Below are 20,222 nucleotides of genomic sequence, written 5' to 3'. Positions count from 1 at the left end.
AATTATTACTAACTTAGACCTTTCTATTACCACTCCTACTGTCTTTGGCTTACACACAGGGAAACTGAGGCACAGACCGGGGAGGGGAGATGCCTGAGATCACACACTGGGGCACTTGACAATGTATGGAGACGTACTGGGTTGCCATGACTATTGGGGGGTGCTACTGGCATTTGGTGGATGCTGCTAAACTTCCTACAGTGCACGGGACAGCCCTCACCACAAAGAATTACATCCCAATGTGCCCTTAGGACCAAGGCTGGGGAACCCTGCTCTAGGCTGCTGTCTGCTCTGAGGCCCTGAGAGAGGAAAGAACCAGTGCAAGGTTACTCAGCAGGTAGGGGGTGGGCCAGGACCCCAGCAAGAGGGTGGGGGAGTACTGGGGTGCTGGAGCCCTGGGACTCAGTTTTGGTCCTGGTTGGTTGAGGAAGGCTGAGATCCAGTGTGGTGAGAAAAGGAGAGAGGCCCTGGGATTAAGTTGAGTAATTTGGCTGGACAAATGGGAGCCACAGCAGGTTCTTGAGCTGGAACATCTACACACTGGAATTGGCATGATGGGTCACAGATGTTTATTACTGATAATGAATGACCACAGCAGCCCTTCCTGTTTGTGTGTGTGTGTGTGTGTGTGTGTGTGTGTGTGTGTGTATGGTGGGTCAGCTGTGCCCCCAGCCCTGTGCTCACCCCGATCTTGCCCGTCTTAGCGGCCATCATGAGGGGCGAGAGGCCGTCGTTGTTGAGCACGGCCTCCAGGTTGCTGTCGGGGAAGAGGCGGGCACACTTGAGCAGCAGCAGGTCGTACATCTTGGTGACGAACTTGGTATTCTCACGGGTGTTGTCGGCGATGGCTACCAGGGCGTGCAGCACGGTGTTGCCACGCGAGTCCTGCCGCCGCATGTCCGCCTTCTTATGCGGGTTCTCCGTCAGGTAGTTGACGATGTGGGGCTGGTTGGTGCAGGCGGCCAGTGACAGAGGCAACTCTCCTGAGGGCCAGGGCGGGTGGGGTGGTCAGGGCAGGGGCCGCGGACGCTCGGGGGGCACCGTGAGACCTGGGCGTGGCCAATGGTCAGCGGGACAGCCTCACGTGGCGGCTGCAAATTTTGTGGGAGATGCTGAAGTGATGGGGTGTGGCTATTTGGGGGCAAGGCCATGACCCTGCTAACACCTCAATTTTTGACTTTTTTGTCTCCAAAATGGAGACAATAAATTCCTGTTGTTTAAGCAGATTCATCTGGGCTATTTGTTACAGCAGCTCTGCCAAGCTGAGACTCTGTAAGTTAGACTCCAGAATGCTGGGCACTGAAGATGCACCAGCTCGGGACACCTCCACCACGATCCTGGTTCTCATGCTCCCCACTGTGCAGAGGAGGAAACCGAGGCTCGGGGAGGTGGGGGAATGCACTTGCGGTCACGGGGCGGGGAAGTAGCAAGTGGGGTTTTGTACTAGGCCTCCACTGTATACCTCAAGGCGTGGTCTGGGCCTGTGGCCAGCGTGGCTCTCGGTGCTTAAGGAAGAGTCAGGGATGGGGGTGCCAACCTGTGCCCCTTGCCTCTCCCCTCTGGGCCCCACCCCACCAGGCCCCTTCTTACCAAAGTAGAAGTAGCCCCCCTCATCCTTGGGCTGGAAGAAGCGGCCACGGGCCTGGGCGTGGACATCGGCTCCTTGGGCCACCAGCAGCTCCACGTAGTGCTTGCAGCGGCGTTCGATGGCGATGTGCAGGGCAGTCTGACCTGGGGGAGGGACGGGCAGCTGGGGCTCTAGCGGGGTGAGGCCCGGCCAGGCCTGCAGGGATGGGGAGCCGGGTGAGAAGGTGGAGATCGGGGTGGAGGCTGCAGGCAAAAGCCCTCAAGGGCAGCACACACAGCCTCAGACATGATTCACAAAGTCCCAGATCCGCTGCGTGGAGGACGCAGAATTTCAGGTTCAATGGATATCAGATTTGCGGGACCCCAAATGTGGGAGCTTTCAGCCCCATGACAGGCCTTCATCTCAGAGGAAACAACGGCATCTTGATCTCAAAAGAAATTTGGACTCTGGATATGAAACTCAGGGACTTTGACTCAGTATCAAGGGATCCAAAAGATCAACTGACTCATGGAATCTTGGCATTTACAACTGGGAGCTTGTGATCGCAAGGACTTGGTCTCTTAAGGGCTGTTGGCTCATTGTCTCATTATTGCCAAGTCTTAGAGCATCTAGAACCACCGTTTCTTGGGTCCAGAATTCCAGGGTCATTAGCTCACTGCATCGCAGTTTCATGGAATCTTTGATTCTGAGACTCAGGCTATCAAAGTTGGAAGGGGTAATTTTTGTTCCTTTGTTCATTCATTCTTCATTCATTCATTCATTCATTCAACAATCAGCCCCTGGGTGCTTGCTGGCACCTGAGGCCCAGACAGACGCTCTCTGGGTGAAACAAGCGAGGATGATTGGGGATGTGCTCCCCCAGCCCTCCACCCCCACCCTCCGGCTGCCCGCCCCTCCCCGGTCACCCCAGCTTGGCCCAGCCCGGGACCCCACCTCGGTAGTAGACGTCGCGGAAGGGCGAGTTGATGAACTCGCGCATGTTGCCCGTGCGCTCGGCGATGTCCAGGAGCACGGGGATGGTGTCGTTGCGGCCGTTGTTCAGGTTTAGCAGGGCCTTGGGCAGGCAGGTCTTCCCCGTGGACGGCTCTGCAGGGGGGTGAGGGGTGGGGGGTTTGGGATCGGGGGAGGCAAGGGGCGAGGTGGCACTCACTCCCGTGGCCCCCAGATGGCTCCACAGGAGACAGAGCACTGGGCAGGGGAGCAGCGGGCCTGGGATGGGGCCCTGGCTCCGTCACACCTCCTCTCAGAGCCTCAGTCTCCCTGTCTGTCCAGTTGGGACAGACGCTAACTCTGACTGCCTCTCTCTGTGCTGAGAGGGTCAAATCAACACATGGGCAAGGAGAGCTTTGAAATGCAGAAAGCTGCAGCCTACAGATCGGTATTTCCCAAGGACTGTTTGGGGGGGGGAGTTAAAAAAAGAGATTTGTGAGCAAATAAATGGGGGGAGCTGCTGGCTTAAACAAAGCCAATCATATTTCTTTTCTGCAGGATTTCTCAGAGCCTTGAAAATGCTAATGGAAACCATGAACCTCTAAAAACCAAGACACGGTGTAGGCAGTGTTTGCTCACCAATTTGAACCTAGAATCCTTATCCCATGAAGTATGTGCAGCAGCGTGCCCCAAAGTGTGGGCTGCATGTTACAGCAGGACATGAGATTACCTTAGGAAGGGCAGGAGAGGATTTTAGGGCTCCACAGATGGTGGCATTAATAATAATAAAGCTCCCCGTGAGCCAGGTCTCACCCCATTACCAAATCTCTCGCCATCAACTCGGTCTCCATCGGTACTCGTCTAACACTTGCTCATGTCCTTTTACAGTTTTCTTTCCCTTGTGTTTATTTTTATAGCTACAGACATTTGTTTATATTCTTAAAGAGTGAGTCGATGAGAAGAAAAATCCTCTGTGAATGAAGCCACATCACACTGGGTGCGGGCAGGGCTGGAGGGTGGGGGACGCTGGTGTGGAGTGAGGGGCGCAGCTCTGCAGCCAGGCCCTCTGGGGTTCAGAGGCTGGCTTTGCTCCTGAAAACTGCGTGGCCCTCTTCATACCTCATTTTCCTTCTCAGTTAAATTGAGGCTATGAAGGGGAATCGATGAGCTAGTCAGCATCATTGATTCGCCCAGCACCAGGCAGTTAGAAGCCCTCAAGAAACCATTGCAGTTATTTCATGGGAGATGCCTTAGGATATGTCTCCTTAGATGCCAGGAATCAGTGGGGAGAACTCGAAAGCAGAATTCCACTCCTGTCCTCCCTGGAATGAGGTGTTACCTGGACAAGCTTCCTTCCCCAGTTGCTTCTTGCTGTGCCCCCAGTGCCCAGACCAGGGTGGGCACAGGCAAATATTTCTTGAATGACTGACTCCAGCTCCTGTCTATAAAATGGGAGGATTTCACACACACACACACCCCAGCCCTGGCCAAGACCCCTAGGGCCTCTATCCAGACCTGTCCACAGTCAGCTCTAATCTCGAGGTGCCACTGCTCAGTTTCTTAATTGTCTTTCAGGTAACTCGCAACTCTCCAGGCTGATCCCCTCATCCTTCCCCTCCCCGAACCCCTCCCCAGCCCCCAGAAGCTCCCTTCTCAAAGGCTGGTGTCCCTGTCCAGCCAAAAACCTGGGTGTCACCCTCACCCTCCTGTTCTCCCCTACATCCAGCCCCCGCCCCAGCATGTCCCATCAATTCTACCTCCCATTTCTTTAATCCATCCACAATTTTACTTGCTATTTCTTTAATCCCTCTCCACTGCCACCACCGTGGTCCAGCCACCATCTCTCTTGTATGCCCAGGAGCCACCCAGGTTTCCCCCCAGCCTCCCTGGCCCTCCTTCAACCCACTTTCCATATAGCAGCTAGACTGCTCACCTCAGACTGCAACTTTGACCACAGCAGACCACAGGGCCTTGGCACGGGCCGTCTCCTCACCCCCTCCCAGGTCTAAAACACTCCTTCCTCCTCCTTTCACCTGGTTAACTGCAATTCCTTCCTCAGACTCAGCTTAATGTTCACCTCCTCCAGGAAGTCCACCTGGATTTTCCTGGCTGGGTCAAATCCTCCAGTAGAGTCTCTTGTAAGCACACACCACAGTCTGTAACAATGTGTTTATTTCTGTGACTGCTTGATCAGTGTCGGTTGTACCCAGGAGACTGTGAGCACTGTGAGGGCAGGGTCACATCTGCCTCACTCACCACTGGTCCCCGCCGCGTGCTGAGCACGGCACATGACCCTTGGCAGGTGCCCAATAACCATTTGTTGAGTTAAACATTTAATGAAGGGGCGAGCTGGGCACCTACAGATAATTCCAAACCACAGATGACCCAAAGTCTGGAACTAGACCCTGGGTCTGGGTTTCCACACCCCCAGACCTGGGCTACAGCGGGGTGGGGGCTGCCAGCCTGGGTCCCGGGAGATTCCTGGGACAGCGTCTTCCCAGAGATGGGGAGGGACATGCAGTTCCAGGGCCCGACCACTAGGTGGCAAAGTGGCTCCGCCCACGGGTGGGAGGGGGCTGCAGGAACGAGGGGCCCTAACTTCACAATTGCCAAATTGCAGGTTGTCAAATTTTGGCAGGAGGTCACAGGCTCCACTGAGAACCAGATGAGCTCATGAGCCTCTAGCTAGAAAAACATGCAGGGGCGGATCCAGGTTTGCGGAGCCTGAGCTTATACCATTTGGAGGCCCTGTTTATGGAAAAGAACACACAATTATGAACATAAAATCAGGTCCAGGGCCTTTGGAGATGGGCCCAAGCAAGTGAGGGGCCCTCAGGCTTATTAGCATAATGATCTCATGGTAAATCCCTCTCTTAACACACACTATTCTCTACAAGTTCGGGGACCTCCCTTGGATTCCCCCCCCCATACCTGAGGGGCTCCCCCATCAGGCTAAAAGCCCCCTCAAGTCCAGGAAAAGCTGGACAAGCTCAGGGAGCCCCAAGGACCAGAGTGGGATGAGGCTGGGCCCCAGGGGAATGGAAGCAGGAATCCTGGCTGGGAAGCACAGATGTCTAGAACCTTCTCCAGAGCAAGACTGGGGTCTCCCGGGACCCCAGCTCCCTGTGCTGGGTGCTTTACAGATTCTCTCATTTTACAGATGAGGAAATCAAGCCTCAGAAAGGCTAAGTGATTCCCTGGAGACCAGCATCCCTTAAGAGGAGGTGGGATGTGAACCCAGGTGGATGGACTCTACTACACTAACCTCTTCATAAATTGAGGCTGGATGATTCCATGAGTGAGTGGAGGTAACCGAGGTCCAGAGAGGGTAAGTACTGTGGCAAAGGACACACAGGACCGGACTCCCTGTCCAGTGCTCTTTCAGGCCAGTGCAGTCTGAGGAAGCCCCCCCAGTCTGCTGGCCTCCCCCCACCCCCACTGGCTGGCTCACCCCGGAACTCCTCATCAGTCAGGCGCTTCTTATGGGTCAACAAGAAGGGGAGCAGCCCATCCAGGTCAGCGGTGGAGCCCCGAGACACGATGTCAAAGAGGATGGGCCGGTTGAAGACTTTGAGGATGGGGGGCGGCTGAGGCGCAGGAACCTTGGGGCTCTGAGGCTGCTTCCTGGGGGGAGGGGGGGAGGCAGGGTGATGGAGGGCTCGTCTGCTGCCCACCCCACCATCCCTGGCCTTGGAGAGCGGGGGTGCAGCTGAAACCCTAGGGAGGGACCAGACTGGGAAGAGAGATGCCAAAGAATGTCTTATCCAACAAACTGCCTAATTCTACTGGGTGTAGCGGGCAGACAGACAGACAGAAACATACAAGCCTGCCCATCCACCCACCCATCCATCCATTTGTCATTTATCGAATACTTACTATAAGCCAAACAGACCGAAAGAGACAAAGACAGTGAGAAAATAAAGGGGGGCGGGCAGACTAAAAGATAAAGCAACTCATTCATTCATTCAATTACTCATTCATTTATTCATTCACCAAACATATGGGACAAATGAAGACATGCACACACGGGTGTTGAGCTCAGGGCCTGCCGCACAGTAAATGCTCAATAAACATTAGCTGCTTTTGCCGCCTGGGACACCGACTGTGTGTCCCAGCAACTGTGTGCACTTGGGAAGGACACTGAGACACAGAGGCATGTGAAGGAAGGACATGACTCAAGAGAGGGCTGAGGGAGGGGCCGAGACAGAGAGAGGAAGTAAGAAAAGGAGGCGGGCTTGGAGACACTCATTAAGTCATTCAACAAACATGAACTGAGCACCTACTGTGTGCTAGATTCTGAGAGAGGAAGAGCTGGGAGCGGTGCCAGCCTGGGCCCCCTGGGGCTGTACCCTCTCTGCTGTGTTCTCCGCCTGGCCCAGGGCCTGGATCATAGAGGGGCTCCATAAGGATCCATTAACTGAATAAAATGATAGAGAAGGAGGGAGATGGGCAGAGAGCCTGGCAGGGAGGAGAGAGGAGGGGACCTGGAGTGAACCATGGCAGAGAGGAGGTGGGGGCAGCCGGGGATGGGTGGGCAGGGGCTGCAGAGGCAGAGAAAGCTGGCATCTGTCTGCAGTTACCCAGCACCAACTTGCCAGGAGAAGAGGACAGCAAATCTCCTTCCTGCCTCTGCCTGGACCCCCAGGGACTTTCCATCTTGGGGCAGGGATGCTGGGGGCAGGCGCCAGAGGGGGGACGGGGTGCTCCCCTGTGGATAGGAGCATGGAGACTGGTACGGCCTTGAATGAGGGCACCCTCTAATCAACGGTGACCTCTTAGCCCAAAAACTAAACTAAAAAGTGCCTTCGTCTCCCTCCTCCTCCATCCAGCCCTCACCGAGGGGGCCTTCGGGGTCTCTGAAGACCTTCATCTCAGGCACCCCCCGAGGCCCCTGCTAAGCCTTTAGTGCTGACTGCCTGGGAGTGGGGGAGTGAAGATGAGGACTTGGAGGAGGGGATCTGAGTGGGGAGACATTGAGTCCAGCCCCCAATAGGACCTAGGAGGGCCTGGAGATGGAGGGATGGGGACGCTGGATCACACTGCCTCCCTGGGCCTCAGTTTCCCTCTCTGAGCAGAGGTTGTGCAGATTGGCTGGCATCGTGCAGACGACCCCGAGGCCGTGTTCTTTGGACACGCGGAGCCCTCTCCGGCCTTGGGCCCCTTGCACGTGCACCTCCCTCCACCTGGAACACTCTCGCCCCCTCTGTGTGGCTGCCCCTTCTCATCCCCTAATGTTGAGCTTAACGTCACCTCCTCCAAGAAGCCCTCCTAGACTGCCTTTCCTGGATGGGCCCCGTCCTCTGTCTTAGCACCTTCCCCAGCTCGAATTGGATACTCATGAGCTTACTGCCTGGCTCGCCCTCTAAATGGAAGGTGCCACATGAAAAGCCTACTGCCTGGCACACAGTGGGGGCTCAATAAAGCTTTGTTGAATGAATCACTGACTCAGGGCATAAAGAAAGGGGACTGGTCCCAACCAGGCAAGGACTCAGAGGGTGGAAAGACTTCATCAAGGGTATAAATGATTGGTAAGGGGGAGAGAGGAGACTCAGGCCATGCCAGGGTATCTCCAGACATTCAGGACCGTCTTCCACCGCAGGCAGAGAGGCCTGTGACAGGGGCTTTAGGGAGGGATCATGGAAAGGGGCTGGTTTCCAAGTCTGGGGTCTTTAGGGAGCCAGAGCAGAAAGGGGCTGGTTCGCAGGTTTGGATCAATTCACGCGCCATCAGGGAGAGCAGGGCCGGGACCCAGAGAGGATCGTAAACTGCATCAATTCAGCAGGAACAGAGGCTCCGGGACAGAGGTGTGGGTGAGACCACCGCTCCCGAGGGCCAAAAGCTTGGAGAAGTTCCGGACTTGACCTCACAAGGCAGAGGGTCTGCAGGCAATAGACATGCTGCAAGCAGAGCCTGGGGGCCTGTGTTGACACGGAAATGCTGGGCAAATGCCCATGAGGTCTGCAGGCCAGGCTGGAGGACGCAGATCAGCAGAACCCACTGGGGAGAAGATGGGGTCCAGAGGTGGTTGGGGGAGTTGGGGGCCCCCTGCCCTGCTAGGCGTGGCAGAGAATGCAGCACTGAGAGGGCCGGAGACCCCTCCAGGGCTTCTTTCCTCCCTCCACTTCCCTCACCAGCATCCTTCAAGGGAGGGAAGGCTAATGCCCTGGGGCGTCCAGCCCTCCCCAAGTCTCCGGAAAGCCACTGGATGCCCAGGATTGAAGGTTATTCTTGGAGGAGACCCAGGAAGGCCAGCTGGGGTACCTGCCAGAGGAGAAGGTGGGTGGATGGACAGATGAACAGATGAGCAAATGGATGAAAAGATCGGGAATGAATGAATAAGCCAATGACTGAGCAAATGAATGACTGAATGAACAAATGGGTAAACGGATTGGTAGTTAGACATATGGATGGCTGGATAGATGGGAGAAAGAAAAGAAAAGAGAAGAGAAGAGAAGAGAAGAGAAGAGAAGAGAAGAGAAAAGAAGGAAAGGAGGGAGGGAGGACGGAGAGAGAGAAAAAGAGGGAGAGAGAAAGAAAGGGAAGGAAGGAGAAAGAAAAAACAGATTAGAGATGAAATGAATGAATGGATTATGAATAGTTCGATAGATAGCTGACTTGCTGGATGAACAGAAACAGTGGGTAGATGGGAGGGTGGATGGATGTTTGGATGAGTGGATGATGGATGAATGGAAGGTTGGTCACATGGATGGACAGACAGGTAGAGGGATATTTGAATGCATGGATGGTGGATGGATGGATTGGACAAGTAGATGGACAGGTGGACAGATGGGTAGGTAGATGAATGAATGAGTAGATAATGAATGGATAAATGGATGGATGGACAGATGGGTAAATACATGTTATAAACGAGTGGATGATAATAGATGGATGGAAGGGTAGTTGTATGGGTGGATGGACAGACAGATGATGGATGGATGGCCAGGTGAGTGGATGGATGGGAGGCCATATGGAAATGGATAGATAGGAGGGCGAATAAGCAGATGAATGGATGGAGAGAGGTGGGTAAATAGTTGTATAAATGAATGAGTGGATGGATGGATGCGTTGATGCATGGATGGACAGATGGACAGATGGATTCAGGCCAGAGGAGACCGCTGACGAGACAGCTGGCAATACTCACTCGAGGACCTTCCTGCGCCACCGCTTGTTATCGCTGGGGTGATGACGGTAAGTGCCGTAGTCAAAGAGTGAGTCCATGGGTGCCTTCTTGGGCCCGGGCACCACGGAGGACTCGTACAGGGTGGACTCCAGCAGGTCGATGGGGTTGGGCACGCCCTTGCGGAAGGCACCCTGGAACTTCATGCGCAGGTTTGGGCGCCCGTCGCCCGGGCCGGTGGGACGATTGGCATCAGCGGGCGGGGGCGAGGGGGCGCCGTCCTCCCCCTCAAACAGGTTGGCCAGCGAGGAGAGGGGAAAGGCCTCCCCTCCGGAGGTGCCACTCTCGTCCCCGGGGGGCTCAGCTGCCTCCCCGGACCCCATGCGGGTGCCCTCGCTGGGATCCGCCATGCCGGCCCCGGGCTGCTCTGTGCCGCTTGCCCTGCAAGGAGGAAGGAGGCGAGTCAGGCAGGGCCTGGCCGGAGGCAGGGGGGCCCCAGGAAGCCCCCTCCCACGAGGACAAACAGCTCTGCTGCCAGCTGCTTCAAAGCCACCGTTGTAAGGACAGGGGCGCGGGGTCGCCGCTCCCAGATGTGGTCGGCCGCCAGCCCCGGGCGGGAGCTGCAACAGGAGCTTCTTTCAAGGGCCTGGAGACGCCAGGCTGCCCCGGGTCCGGCTACCCCGGGCAGGGCCCCAGTGCGACGCCGGGACCCCAAACCCGGAGCTGACCCACAGAGCAGGGTCCGACTCCAGGCTCCACACCTCGTAACGGCAAGTCGACTTCCCAGCCTCGGTCTCCTCATCTGTAAAATGGGGCTGTCTGAGCAGACCTCTTGGGAGAGCCGGTGGAGGGCAGGTTTCTCAGTGTCCAGTGCAGTGCCGGGCACGTGGTAAGCACCTACTAAGCCACAACCACTGACTGTGTGCTTCAGGTATAGCAGGTGCTCAGAAATGCTCGTGGACCTACTGTATGAACCCCTAGTCCTCGAATCCTCTTCAGACACCATTGTTATGGTGCCCATTTTACAGATGAGGAAACTCAGGCCCCAAGACTTCAGCTGACAGCCCCCGGTGCACACACTCTGCTCCCCAGTGCAAAGCACTGATCCCTTTCCCTCCTCTCTCAGCCTGGTTAACCCCTCCCCATCTCTGTGTTCCCAGCTCAATTGTTGCCTTCTCCAGGAAGCCCTCCGGGACCTCACCCTCGCCCGCAGGCTCCATGCCTCTCTCCCTCAAGGCTTTATCCCATCTGTTCATGGGATTAGTTCATTCCCAGATGGTGAACACCAGGAGGCAGAGAATGCATCTGTTTTGCTCATCCCTGAGTCCCCAGCACCTAGGAGGGTGCCGTGCAAACACCCTACGACGAAGGCGTTATTTGCTCCCATTTCTCAGATGAGGAGACTGGAGCTGCAGAGCGGCAGTCACACTGGCTTGTAGGTGGGAAAGTCAGGACTTGAACCTGGGTGTCTGGGGCTCCCAGGCCCAACAGTTAGCCAGAAGCAAGGGCGGGAGAGCGGCAAGGCCCTGCAGGCTGGCAGCCTCCCCGACCCTCTGCAGGCGTGGGCCCGAGGGTGAGTTTCCTGGCACTCTCACCATCCCACCCAGGAGCTGGGGATGTCTGAAAAGCCCTCTCTGTCTCTCCCCTTTTGCCTGACACACACGCAGAGGAATGGATGAAGGCTGGTTTCCACCGTGTTTGCTTTGTGGCTGCCAGGAGGGAAGGCTTGGGCCTGGGAGATAGGAGCGCCCCAAGAGGTCTCACTCAGTGGGGGCAGTGGGGCATGCAGAACTCCGGGGCCGCTTCCACGCAGGGCACCCACAGGGAGGAAGCCTGGACTTTGGAGTCACTCAGGCCTGGGTTCCAATCCCGGCACTGCCAGTCACTTTAGCTCCCACACCTCAGTTTCCTTGTCTGTAAAATGGGTCCAATCATTGTAACTTCTTTATGGGGTTGCAGGAAGAATCAACGGGATCAAGCTTGTTGGGTACTGACTTCAGGGTTGGATTTGGGACTGTAAATTATAATGATTAAAGGTGGAAGGGAGGGTTAGGAGCACAGTTTCTGAAATCAGACAGGCCAAGTTCCTGTCTCATCCCTGGTCATCAGCAGCTGTGTGACCTTGAGCCAGTCACGTCCCTCTCTGGGCCTCCATGACCCCAGCTATAAAACTGGGGTGGCAATGCCTACTTCTAGGGTCTGTGGGAACTGTCAGTGACCTCAGCATCCAGTGGGAACTCAGGAGATATTAGTTTTCCATCCACAGCCCACGTAGGAGAGGAAAGCCTGGCTCTTCGGCCCCTCATAGTTGCACACATGAGAGGCTGGCTTTGTTCTGCCTGAAGGATGGGGGCAATTTGAGACAGACAGAGGGGTCTGGGGTCTGTTTGTTGGGGGTGCAGATTAGGCTCCCCCTTGGCACAGCCCTGTCCGCCTCACTGGAGATGCTGGAGTTGGGGTGGGGGGGGCAGAGAGGAGGTGCAGGGCACGTTCCCTCTGCTGTGAGACCCCACCCCAGGGCACCCAGCAGCCCGGCCGGGGCAGGATCTAAGGGAACCCTCCCCACCTCAGGGAACTCCCAAGGCTGGGGAGGGTTCCCGACTATTGCCGAGTCCTGAGAACCCCTCACCAAGCCTGCAACTCCCCTCCTCTAAAGAACCCCAACTCCTGACAGCATCCCGGGTGTCTGGGTGGGGGCCTCCACAGAGGGGCGCTGGAGTTGGCCAGTCGGGGGTTCAAATCCCCTCTTGGCCACACACTTACTGCTGCATAGCCCCGGGCAAGTCACAGAGTGATAATTATTAGTGTTCTAATTATGATGATATAATAATAATAATTTAAAAATCATCACCATCATCATCACTGTAGTTATGCAGCTCTCACTGTGCCAGACCCTGGCCTAGGTGCTATGCACATCCACTCGCATCTAATCCTCACCACAAACCTAGATCCTGGTCCTCAACTGCTGTGGAGAAATTATGGGTTGTCACAAAGGCTTGGGGTGGGGGGCTACTGGCCAGGGGTGCTGCTCAACTTGCTACATGCCAGGACAGCCCCTGGCACCAAGAATTATCCAGCCCAACAGGTGCTGAGGTTGAGAAACACTGCCCTAGAGGTAGGACTGCTGTAATTCCTCATTTTGTTTTACAAACGAGGAATCTGAGGTTCAGAGAAGTTAAGTGACTTGCCCGAGGCCACACAGCAGGTTTGCGATGCAGGCTCCAGACTCTACTAACCCCTCAGTTTCTTAAGCACAGCCAGGGTGCTAGGCACCAGGGAACCCCTTACAGTATCTTGCTCGGTAAGAATTATTAAAACTAGCCCATTCTCATCATTCTGGGCCTAATTTCTCCACCTGTTAAATGGGGATAATTATAATAGCTCCGACCTCCTAGGACTGCTGTGTGATAACATTAAGTCAAGTGCCTCCTGGGCACTTAACAAGCACTTCTTATACACTGGTCCTTGTCAAATTTCTTCATCATCATCATCATCATCATCATCTGGTCCCAATTTCCTGTCCTCCCCCCAACCCTTACCCCCACCCCCCACTACACACTGTAATACTACAGCCTGCATTTCTAGCCAGACTTAAAATTTACCAAGCCCCACCCAGGCCCTCTGTCCTTAAATCCCCCAGGGGCCTGGTGAGCAGGGCGGCACTGCTGCTCCCATCTGACAGCTGGAGCAACAGAGATGAGTGAACAGAGAACAAGGCCTCCGGACTCCTAAGCCAGTGATGCTCCCACACCACAGCACCCGCGAGTGTGTACGCACCAGCACACGTGCGCACACACACACGCAAGAGATTGGCTCTCCTACCCTGTGGCAATTTCCTCCCCAAACACTGCCCTGTTCTCTGCGGTGGAGAAGAGTGCACTCCCAGTTCTCATTTGCCCCGAAGGCTGTTATTACACATTCCAAACCCAAGCCAGATTTAGGAGGGAAGGAGGGGGCTGGCAGAAAGAAGCCGGGTACAGATCCGCGCGTCTCCTCTGCATGGGAATGCCACGCCTGTGTGTGCGTGTGCCCGCGTGGACGCGCAGACACCTCCTGCCGGGCAGAGCTGGGCCGCGGGCAGCACCCAGAGGGCTGCGATCGGAAGTCGCACGGCGGTGTCTGTGTGAATATCCCCATGCACCGACATCTTCCCCACTGTGTTCGTCGAAAGCAGCGGCTTTCAAATGATTTTGCTTTAAAGATCCAAACCCTTTTTGGAATCCATTGTCGTCTGCATGCAGATGGTGGCTGGGTCGGGATGGGGGGTGGGGCATCTGAAACTTACAGCCCAGGGAACAGGATTGAAAACCCTTAGTCTATTCATTTACCCAACAAATATATACTGAGCACCTACTATGTGCTAGGCTCTGGGGACACAGCCATGAACAGAAAAGAGAAGCCCCTCCCTCTCAAGGCTGGCATTCTGGGGGGAAAGGGGGGCCCATGCAATAGTGTTGACAGCTGCAAGGACCAAAGAAGGGCTCAGGAGTGGTCGAGTTAAGGGGAGCAGGGGTCACGAGGGGCTGAGCAGGCACAAGGCTGAGCTGCAGGCCCGAGACTTCCTCTCTGCCCTGGACAAGCAGCCTCAGGCTTTGCAGGAACAGGAGCCAAAGACCAGGTGTGGCCTCGGCTGGGGCACCAAACCCACCCCCTCCCCTGAGGAGGTGCCCCTCACGGGAGGTAGTGGGTGAGCCTGGGCAAGTGACTCAGCCTCTCTGAGCCTCACTTTCCCTCCTGTCAGCGGAGGGTCTGGAAAGGGTTGTTGTGAGAATACTATAACTTGAGTTAAGTGCTCGGCACATAGTAGGCCCTCAATTAACAGACTGCATGACTAAGTGAATGACAGGGGTCTTCTCTCTGAGAATCCCAGATCCAGCGGGGCTGGCGGTGCCCTGCTCCAGGCCCCTGCCCTCCAGCAAGCAAGCGAGGGGAAGGTGGAGGAAAAGCCCAAGCCTCGTGACCTGGCCTGATCTTATGGAAACCCTGGCGCCTAGTTATCAAATCCCATCCTCCTGATTACGTGAGCAAGGAAAGCTGCTTAAATCTGGGGGCAAGTTTGGGCGTGCAGGCCCACTCCACTCCAAGGGCAGAATTCCAGGGAGCTGGTCCTCCCAGGCCTGGCATCTCTCTGTCGAGTGCCACCTGTTGGCACAGCGCTGGGGGAGCACTGAGAAGTGGGTCCTCTACAGACGCTGTCCTCGGGAAGCTCGCAGTCTAGGGGGGCTGCGGATGGGACGACCCCCTCCAGGCCCTGGCCAGGACTCTCCCCTCGGCCTGGAATGTCCTTCCTTCACTGGCTGCCTCCTACTCATTCTTCCGGTCTTGTCCCAAATGCCACTTCCTCCGGGAAGCCCTCCTGGATCTCCCCACATAAACCAGGCCCCTTGTAGTTCACTCTCAGAGCCTCGGGTCCCAACCTTTACAGCACAGTTCTGATAGAGCTTTTACATTCACTTACATTTTTATCTTACTCACCTTCTCTTCCTCGCTAGAATTTTAGCTCCAGCAGGTAGGGACCATTCTGTGCCCACTGATCCCCTAGCACTGTGCCAGGCCACAATGGGGCATCGATATATATCTGTTTTGTAAAAAACTGTAAGACCTGGAGGCCTCTGAGGTTCCGGGGAGGGTACGGGCTGGGAAAAGGAGCCCTGATCCTGACGGGGACAGGGGAGAGGCTGCAGGGAAGGCGAGGAACTGGGACTGGGGCTGGGCAGCTGGAATGGGATAAGAGGGCAGAGGAGATGGCAGGGACAAAGGTGTGGAGGTCATTGAGGAACGGTGAGGCCTGAGGCACTGGGAGAAGAAAGGCAGGAAGGGAGAAGAGATGGGTGGGCAGGTGGGAGGATGGATGGGTAGGAAGGTGGATGAGAGGGTGGGCGGCTGTGTAGGGGCAGGCAGACCAGGGGCTACGTGCTTGGGCTCCCAGACAGACCCAGTGCACCTGCACTTCCCCCCCATCCTGGGGCTCCCTGGCCAATCTGTGGGGCCCCCCACTTCCTGCAGTACCCGCTAATAAGCACGACTGTGAGTCTTGGAGGGGATGGTGCAGGTGAAGGAGGGGGTAGGAAGAGGGGGGCCCTGAGGTTTGCTGGTGCCAAACACCAGGTGAGGAAACCGAGGCTCAGAGAGGTCACTTGCCACTGTGGGCAGGCTCAGGAGAAGGGGAAGCGGGAGCAGAACCCGTGTCTGTTTGGCTCCAGGTCCTTCACTGCTCACGAGGGCCAGGGGTGGAAGGAAGGGCAGACGGCGGGGTGAGCAGGGGTGCAGGGCAGTTAGTGGGGTCAAGGGCCCTGGAGCCGGGCCTCCCGGGGTTCAGACCCCAGCTCTGCAGACCTGCCAGCTCCCTGACCCTGGGCAGGCGCTGGCCTCCGGAGACCTCAGTTTCCTGTAAAAGGGCGATGATTATAGCAGCCTCTAAGCCCGGGGATTGTCGTGAGGGTTACACGAGGTTAACACATGTAAAGCCTGGAGCCCGGCGCCTGGCATGTGCTCAGTAAAGGAGAGCTGGGGTCATCATCGCCATCGGAATCGTTACGTCATTATTAATATTAGAGGACGGTGGAGGAGACAGACGGACAGAAGGGCAGGGAGGCATGACTGCCAGGGAGGGCAGAGCCCGGGTAGGGGACTCTGGCAGCTGCCACGGAGCTGCCGGGGGGAGCTCAGCCCCTGGCCAGGCGATACCTGCTGCCTGCCAGGCTGCCTGCGGCTCCCGGGCCCCGGGGAGGGGAGAGCGTCGAGGGCTGGGCCTCCCCAGGTGGGTGGCAGTGGGGGCATCATGCCATGTGGGCACCTTCCCTGGCCGGCCTTTATTTACCCAGCAGGTCTCGGCCCAGCCCACTTCCTGTTTGCTGCACAGAGGCCGCCTGTCCAGGGCGGACAGAGCCCCAGTGTCCTGCTGGGTCCCCCCACTTGGAAGGGTGCCCCTTCCTGCTCACCCCACCCGGGCGGGGACAAGTCAGGGTGATTCACCGGGCCTGGCGGGGGTCAAGACCAGTGTGGCCGTGGCAGCCTCGTGGTTATCCCGCAAGCTCCTGGCTGGAGGGGCTCTGAAGGCACACGCAGAGCCCCCTCCCAGCCTTCACAGGGACCCATGCCTCTCCAAGGGTCCCTCGAGGGGGAGGCGTTTATACAAAACGTGCAGTATAGGCAAATCCGAAGAGACAGAAAGTGGATTAGTGGCAGCTAGGGGCTGGGGGCAAGGGGAGTGATGCTAATGAGAATGTTCCGGAATTAGGTAGTGGCGATGGTGCACAACTTTGGGAATAAACTAAATGCCACTGACTTGTCCACTTTAAAGGGGAGACTGTACGGTCTGTGAAATGATACCTGATAACCCCTCACTGCTCTGTGTCCTCAGGCAAATTGCTTCCCCTCTCTGAACCACAGCTTCCTCATCCCTAATCAGGAATGTCGTGAGGATTAGAGGCACAGAAAGGGTTTAGCACAGGGTTTGGCACATGATAGGGACTCAGGGACATGAATTCTTTGCCCGGGAGGCTCCAGGTCCTTCTTGCCTTGTCACGACCCCGTCAGAGCACAGCCCCAGGAGCCCACCCCCTCGGACTTGGTGTCTCCCAGAGCGCAGTGCCACTCGGGAGCGGGGAGGCCATGCAATCTCGGGACCCCCTTCTCCCTGGCCCAGCCCCCTCCTGGAGGACAGTCACAGCCACAGAGAGCCTCAGCGAGGTCGTCCAACCTATGTTCTGCTCCCTGCCTGCCACTTGCCTCCCCGCTCCGGGCCTCAGTTTCCTCATCTGTAAAATGGGAGAAATAACTACCCTGTACTCACTTTACAATTATTTTTTATACTGCACATCCATGTTCTGATTAACAAATAAAACAAAAGCTCCCATCCCATGGGGGCTGTTGTGAGGACTAAATGAGGTAATTCAAGAGGTCAGGACAGTACTGGCAACATGGTAGGTGCTCAATAAATGGCAGCTGTTTTATTATTACTGTTAACAGTCCCTTGATTTACAGGTCGGGGGATGAGGCTGCGAGGGCAGGCCTGGTGCTGGAACCCAGACTCCCTGGCTCCCCGGCTCCACGGCCAGGGCTGGGAACCCCGCTGGGGGATCCTGCCTTCGGAAAGGGTGTCCTCACCTCATCCCCACCACTCACCAACCCTGGCAGGCTGTCAGGACAGGCACTGCCCGGTTCCCCAGCTGGGAGACTGATGCCCGGAGAGGACAGGACACCCAACACGCAGAAGTCCCTGGGGTCACTAACTCTGAGGAGACAGCAGACACCTGAGGAAAGAATGGGCCGGTGGGAGCCAGGAAGGGAGCCCAAGGCAGCAGAGAACTGTTTGGAAATCTTCTCTCTGCCCAGCCTGCCTCACTGCCAACCTATGCCAACAGCAGGCAACACTGGTGCGTGACACGCTGCGCCTCCTATCTGATTGAATGCAAGTGATGGCTTGAGAGGTTAGATGTTATTTTCTCCATTCCCAGATGAATATACTGAATGCTAGGAGAATGGGGCTGGGTGGGCAATGTTCACTCAGCCCCTGCCGTGTGCTGGGTGCCCTCAGGTCCATCTCCCATCTGAGACAGGCCTCACTGTTATTCCCATTTCTCAGATGAACAAACTGAGGCTAATCTCTGTGCCCACCATCAGGCTGCGAGCCCTTGTGGTGTCAGTGCCTCCTAAGTGCAGCCCCAAAGCCCTGCACAGGCCTGGTGGGAACTTGGATGGGTCACTGCTGAGTCCCCAATATCTAGACCAGGGCCTGGCACATAGCAGTTGCTCAAGACATATCTGTCGAATGAATGAATGAATGAATGAATGAACAAACTCATCAGCACAGATGAATGGAATCAAAGACAAATGTAGTTACTTTACCCAGGGCAGCCAGGTCTCCAAAGCTGATCCTCTATCCAACTAACAAGCTAGTTCGCTAAATTCTTTCCGCCCGTCCTTTACCAGATTATTTACTGAGCACCTACTATGCGCAGGGCTCTCCGACCTATGATACCCGACACCCCCCTGTGAGGGCAGCAGCCCATTTTGCAGATGGGGAAACTGAGGCTCTGCAAGACCAGCACAGAGCCAGAGTGCACGTCCAAGCAGCCAGTCTCCTCCGATGCCCCTGCCTTCCTGGCTGGACTGTCTGATCCTTCCTTCCTTCCCTCAGCCTGCAGGCATTCCTGAGCCCCGTCTCAGTGCCAGGGGGAGACAGGAGTGAACCAGGCCGGCGGGTCCCTGCCTGAGGTCAGTCAGTCCCCCCTCGCCCACTGGTGTCTCTTGGAGCCCGTGGCCCGCCCAGGACATGTGTTGGGAGATCTCCCTCCAACACACAGGGCACCGTCCCAGAAAGCGCTCAGGCCTCCCAGTCGGCCGGGTGGAAACGAGGCCACTCCACCCTCGGGGAGAAACAGGCGGCCCGGCCCGGTGAGACTGAGGAGCCCTTTGTGAGGGTGGCCGTTACTCACGGCCCCAAGAAAAACAAGAGCAGTGCTGTCTGGCAATGGCCCGCCTGTCTGCCCCCACGCCCCCACCACCTTCTCTGCACTTTCCAGCCCCCTGATGCATCAGAAGCAGACCTGAGGGTGTCCGTGGAGGGCTTCCTGCGCGCCTGGCATGTTCTCATGTGTCCCTTCCTCACCAAAGAGGAAATGTGCTCAGAGAGGTGGGGAGACCTCCTTGGGATCACACAGCTGCTGGCCAGGGCTCAGGGCACAAAGGGGAAGCCAGGGGTCAGGAAGGTGGCTCAGAGGCAGGAAGGAAGTTGGAGTCACAGTGAAACCGAAGGCCTGGCTTCCCTTCCTCATTCCTGCCTGGTCAAGGGGTCAGCTCAAGGGACCCAAGGGTGTCCAGAGGTCGGGGGGGGGAGTTCAGGCCAGGGCAGGCCGGGCAGTGGAACGACTCGAACCCCCCTCAAGCTGGCAAAGCTCTGACCTCCAGCCAATCCTGGAAGGCAACCCCAGGAACAGAGAGGCCAAGCCACTTCCTGGGGTCACACAGCCGTGAGTGACAGAGCTGGGATGTGAACCAAGGTGGGTGAGCCTCCAGGAGGAGCAAGTCCAAGGTAGTTTTCCAGGCAGGAAGCTGAGCCAGTCGCTGAGGTTTTCAGGGACCCACGGGGACCGGGGCTTGGTCCATTCCAGTCCTTAGCCCAGACCAAGGGGACAGGCTCCTGAGGACCCACAAATGCCCAGCCCTATGGCCCCCTGACCCAGGGCAAGGAGCACGTAACTCAGGGTCACTCGGATCTGGCTTCCAGGCCCAGGTCTGCCGTGCACTAAGCTGGGCGTCCCTGGGTAAACTGCTTCCCTTTCTGAGCCTCGGTCTCCTCATCTGTAAAATGGGATTCAGCATTCCTGCCCCTGCCCACTCCCCGAAGGGTAAGGCTGTGATATTGTCGTAGTAAACATCAGGCCACAAGACACTGGTTATAAAATAGTTAATGTTGTGCCAGAGACTATACCCCACCCTTCACATGCATTAATACCCCAATCCCGACAACCACCCCACGAGGCAGGCATTGTCATCACCCCCATTTTATAGATGAGGAAACCGAGCCCCAAGGAATAGGAATTTGTTAGGAGCCAGGCTCTGGCCCTGGTTTTTAAGCATGAA

At 56.5% G+C, this 20,222-nt stretch overlaps 1 protein-coding gene across 2 annotated transcripts in view; it reads right to left on the bottom strand.

Annotated features, from left to right (window-relative positions):
• TRPV4 (transient receptor potential cation channel subfamily V member 4) overlaps nucleotides 1-20,222 on the bottom strand; it is a 35,425-nt gene that overhangs the window by 11,705 nt on the left and 3,498 nt on the right. Inside the window, exons 2-6 of one of the 2 annotated variants that reach the window (XM_037817212.1) lie at nucleotides 9,660-10,076; nucleotides 5,970-6,142; nucleotides 2,522-2,674; nucleotides 1,591-1,731; nucleotides 685-983 (exon numbers count right to left, since the gene is read on the bottom strand). In XM_037817212.1, the coding sequence (XP_037673140.1) occupies nucleotides 685-983; nucleotides 1,591-1,731; nucleotides 2,522-2,674; nucleotides 5,970-6,142; nucleotides 9,660-10,045 (1,152 nt within the window). In that variant the 5' untranslated portion in view covers nucleotides 10,046-10,076. Of the gene's footprint in view, nucleotides 1-684; nucleotides 984-1,590; nucleotides 1,732-2,521; nucleotides 2,675-3,857; nucleotides 3,961-5,969; nucleotides 6,143-9,659; nucleotides 10,077-20,222 lie in introns of those variants that run through there. The other variant, XM_037817213.1, reaches the window with a different exon arrangement.

This window comes from Choloepus didactylus, chromosome 23 (assembly GCF_015220235.1).
Source record: "Choloepus didactylus isolate mChoDid1 chromosome 23, mChoDid1.pri, whole genome shotgun sequence".
NCBI classification, from domain to species: Eukaryota; Metazoa; Chordata; class Mammalia; order Pilosa; family Megalonychidae; genus Choloepus; species Choloepus didactylus.
The sequence above is the reverse complement of the archived record's forward strand: the minus strand, read 5'-3'. Positions and strand labels throughout refer to the sequence as shown.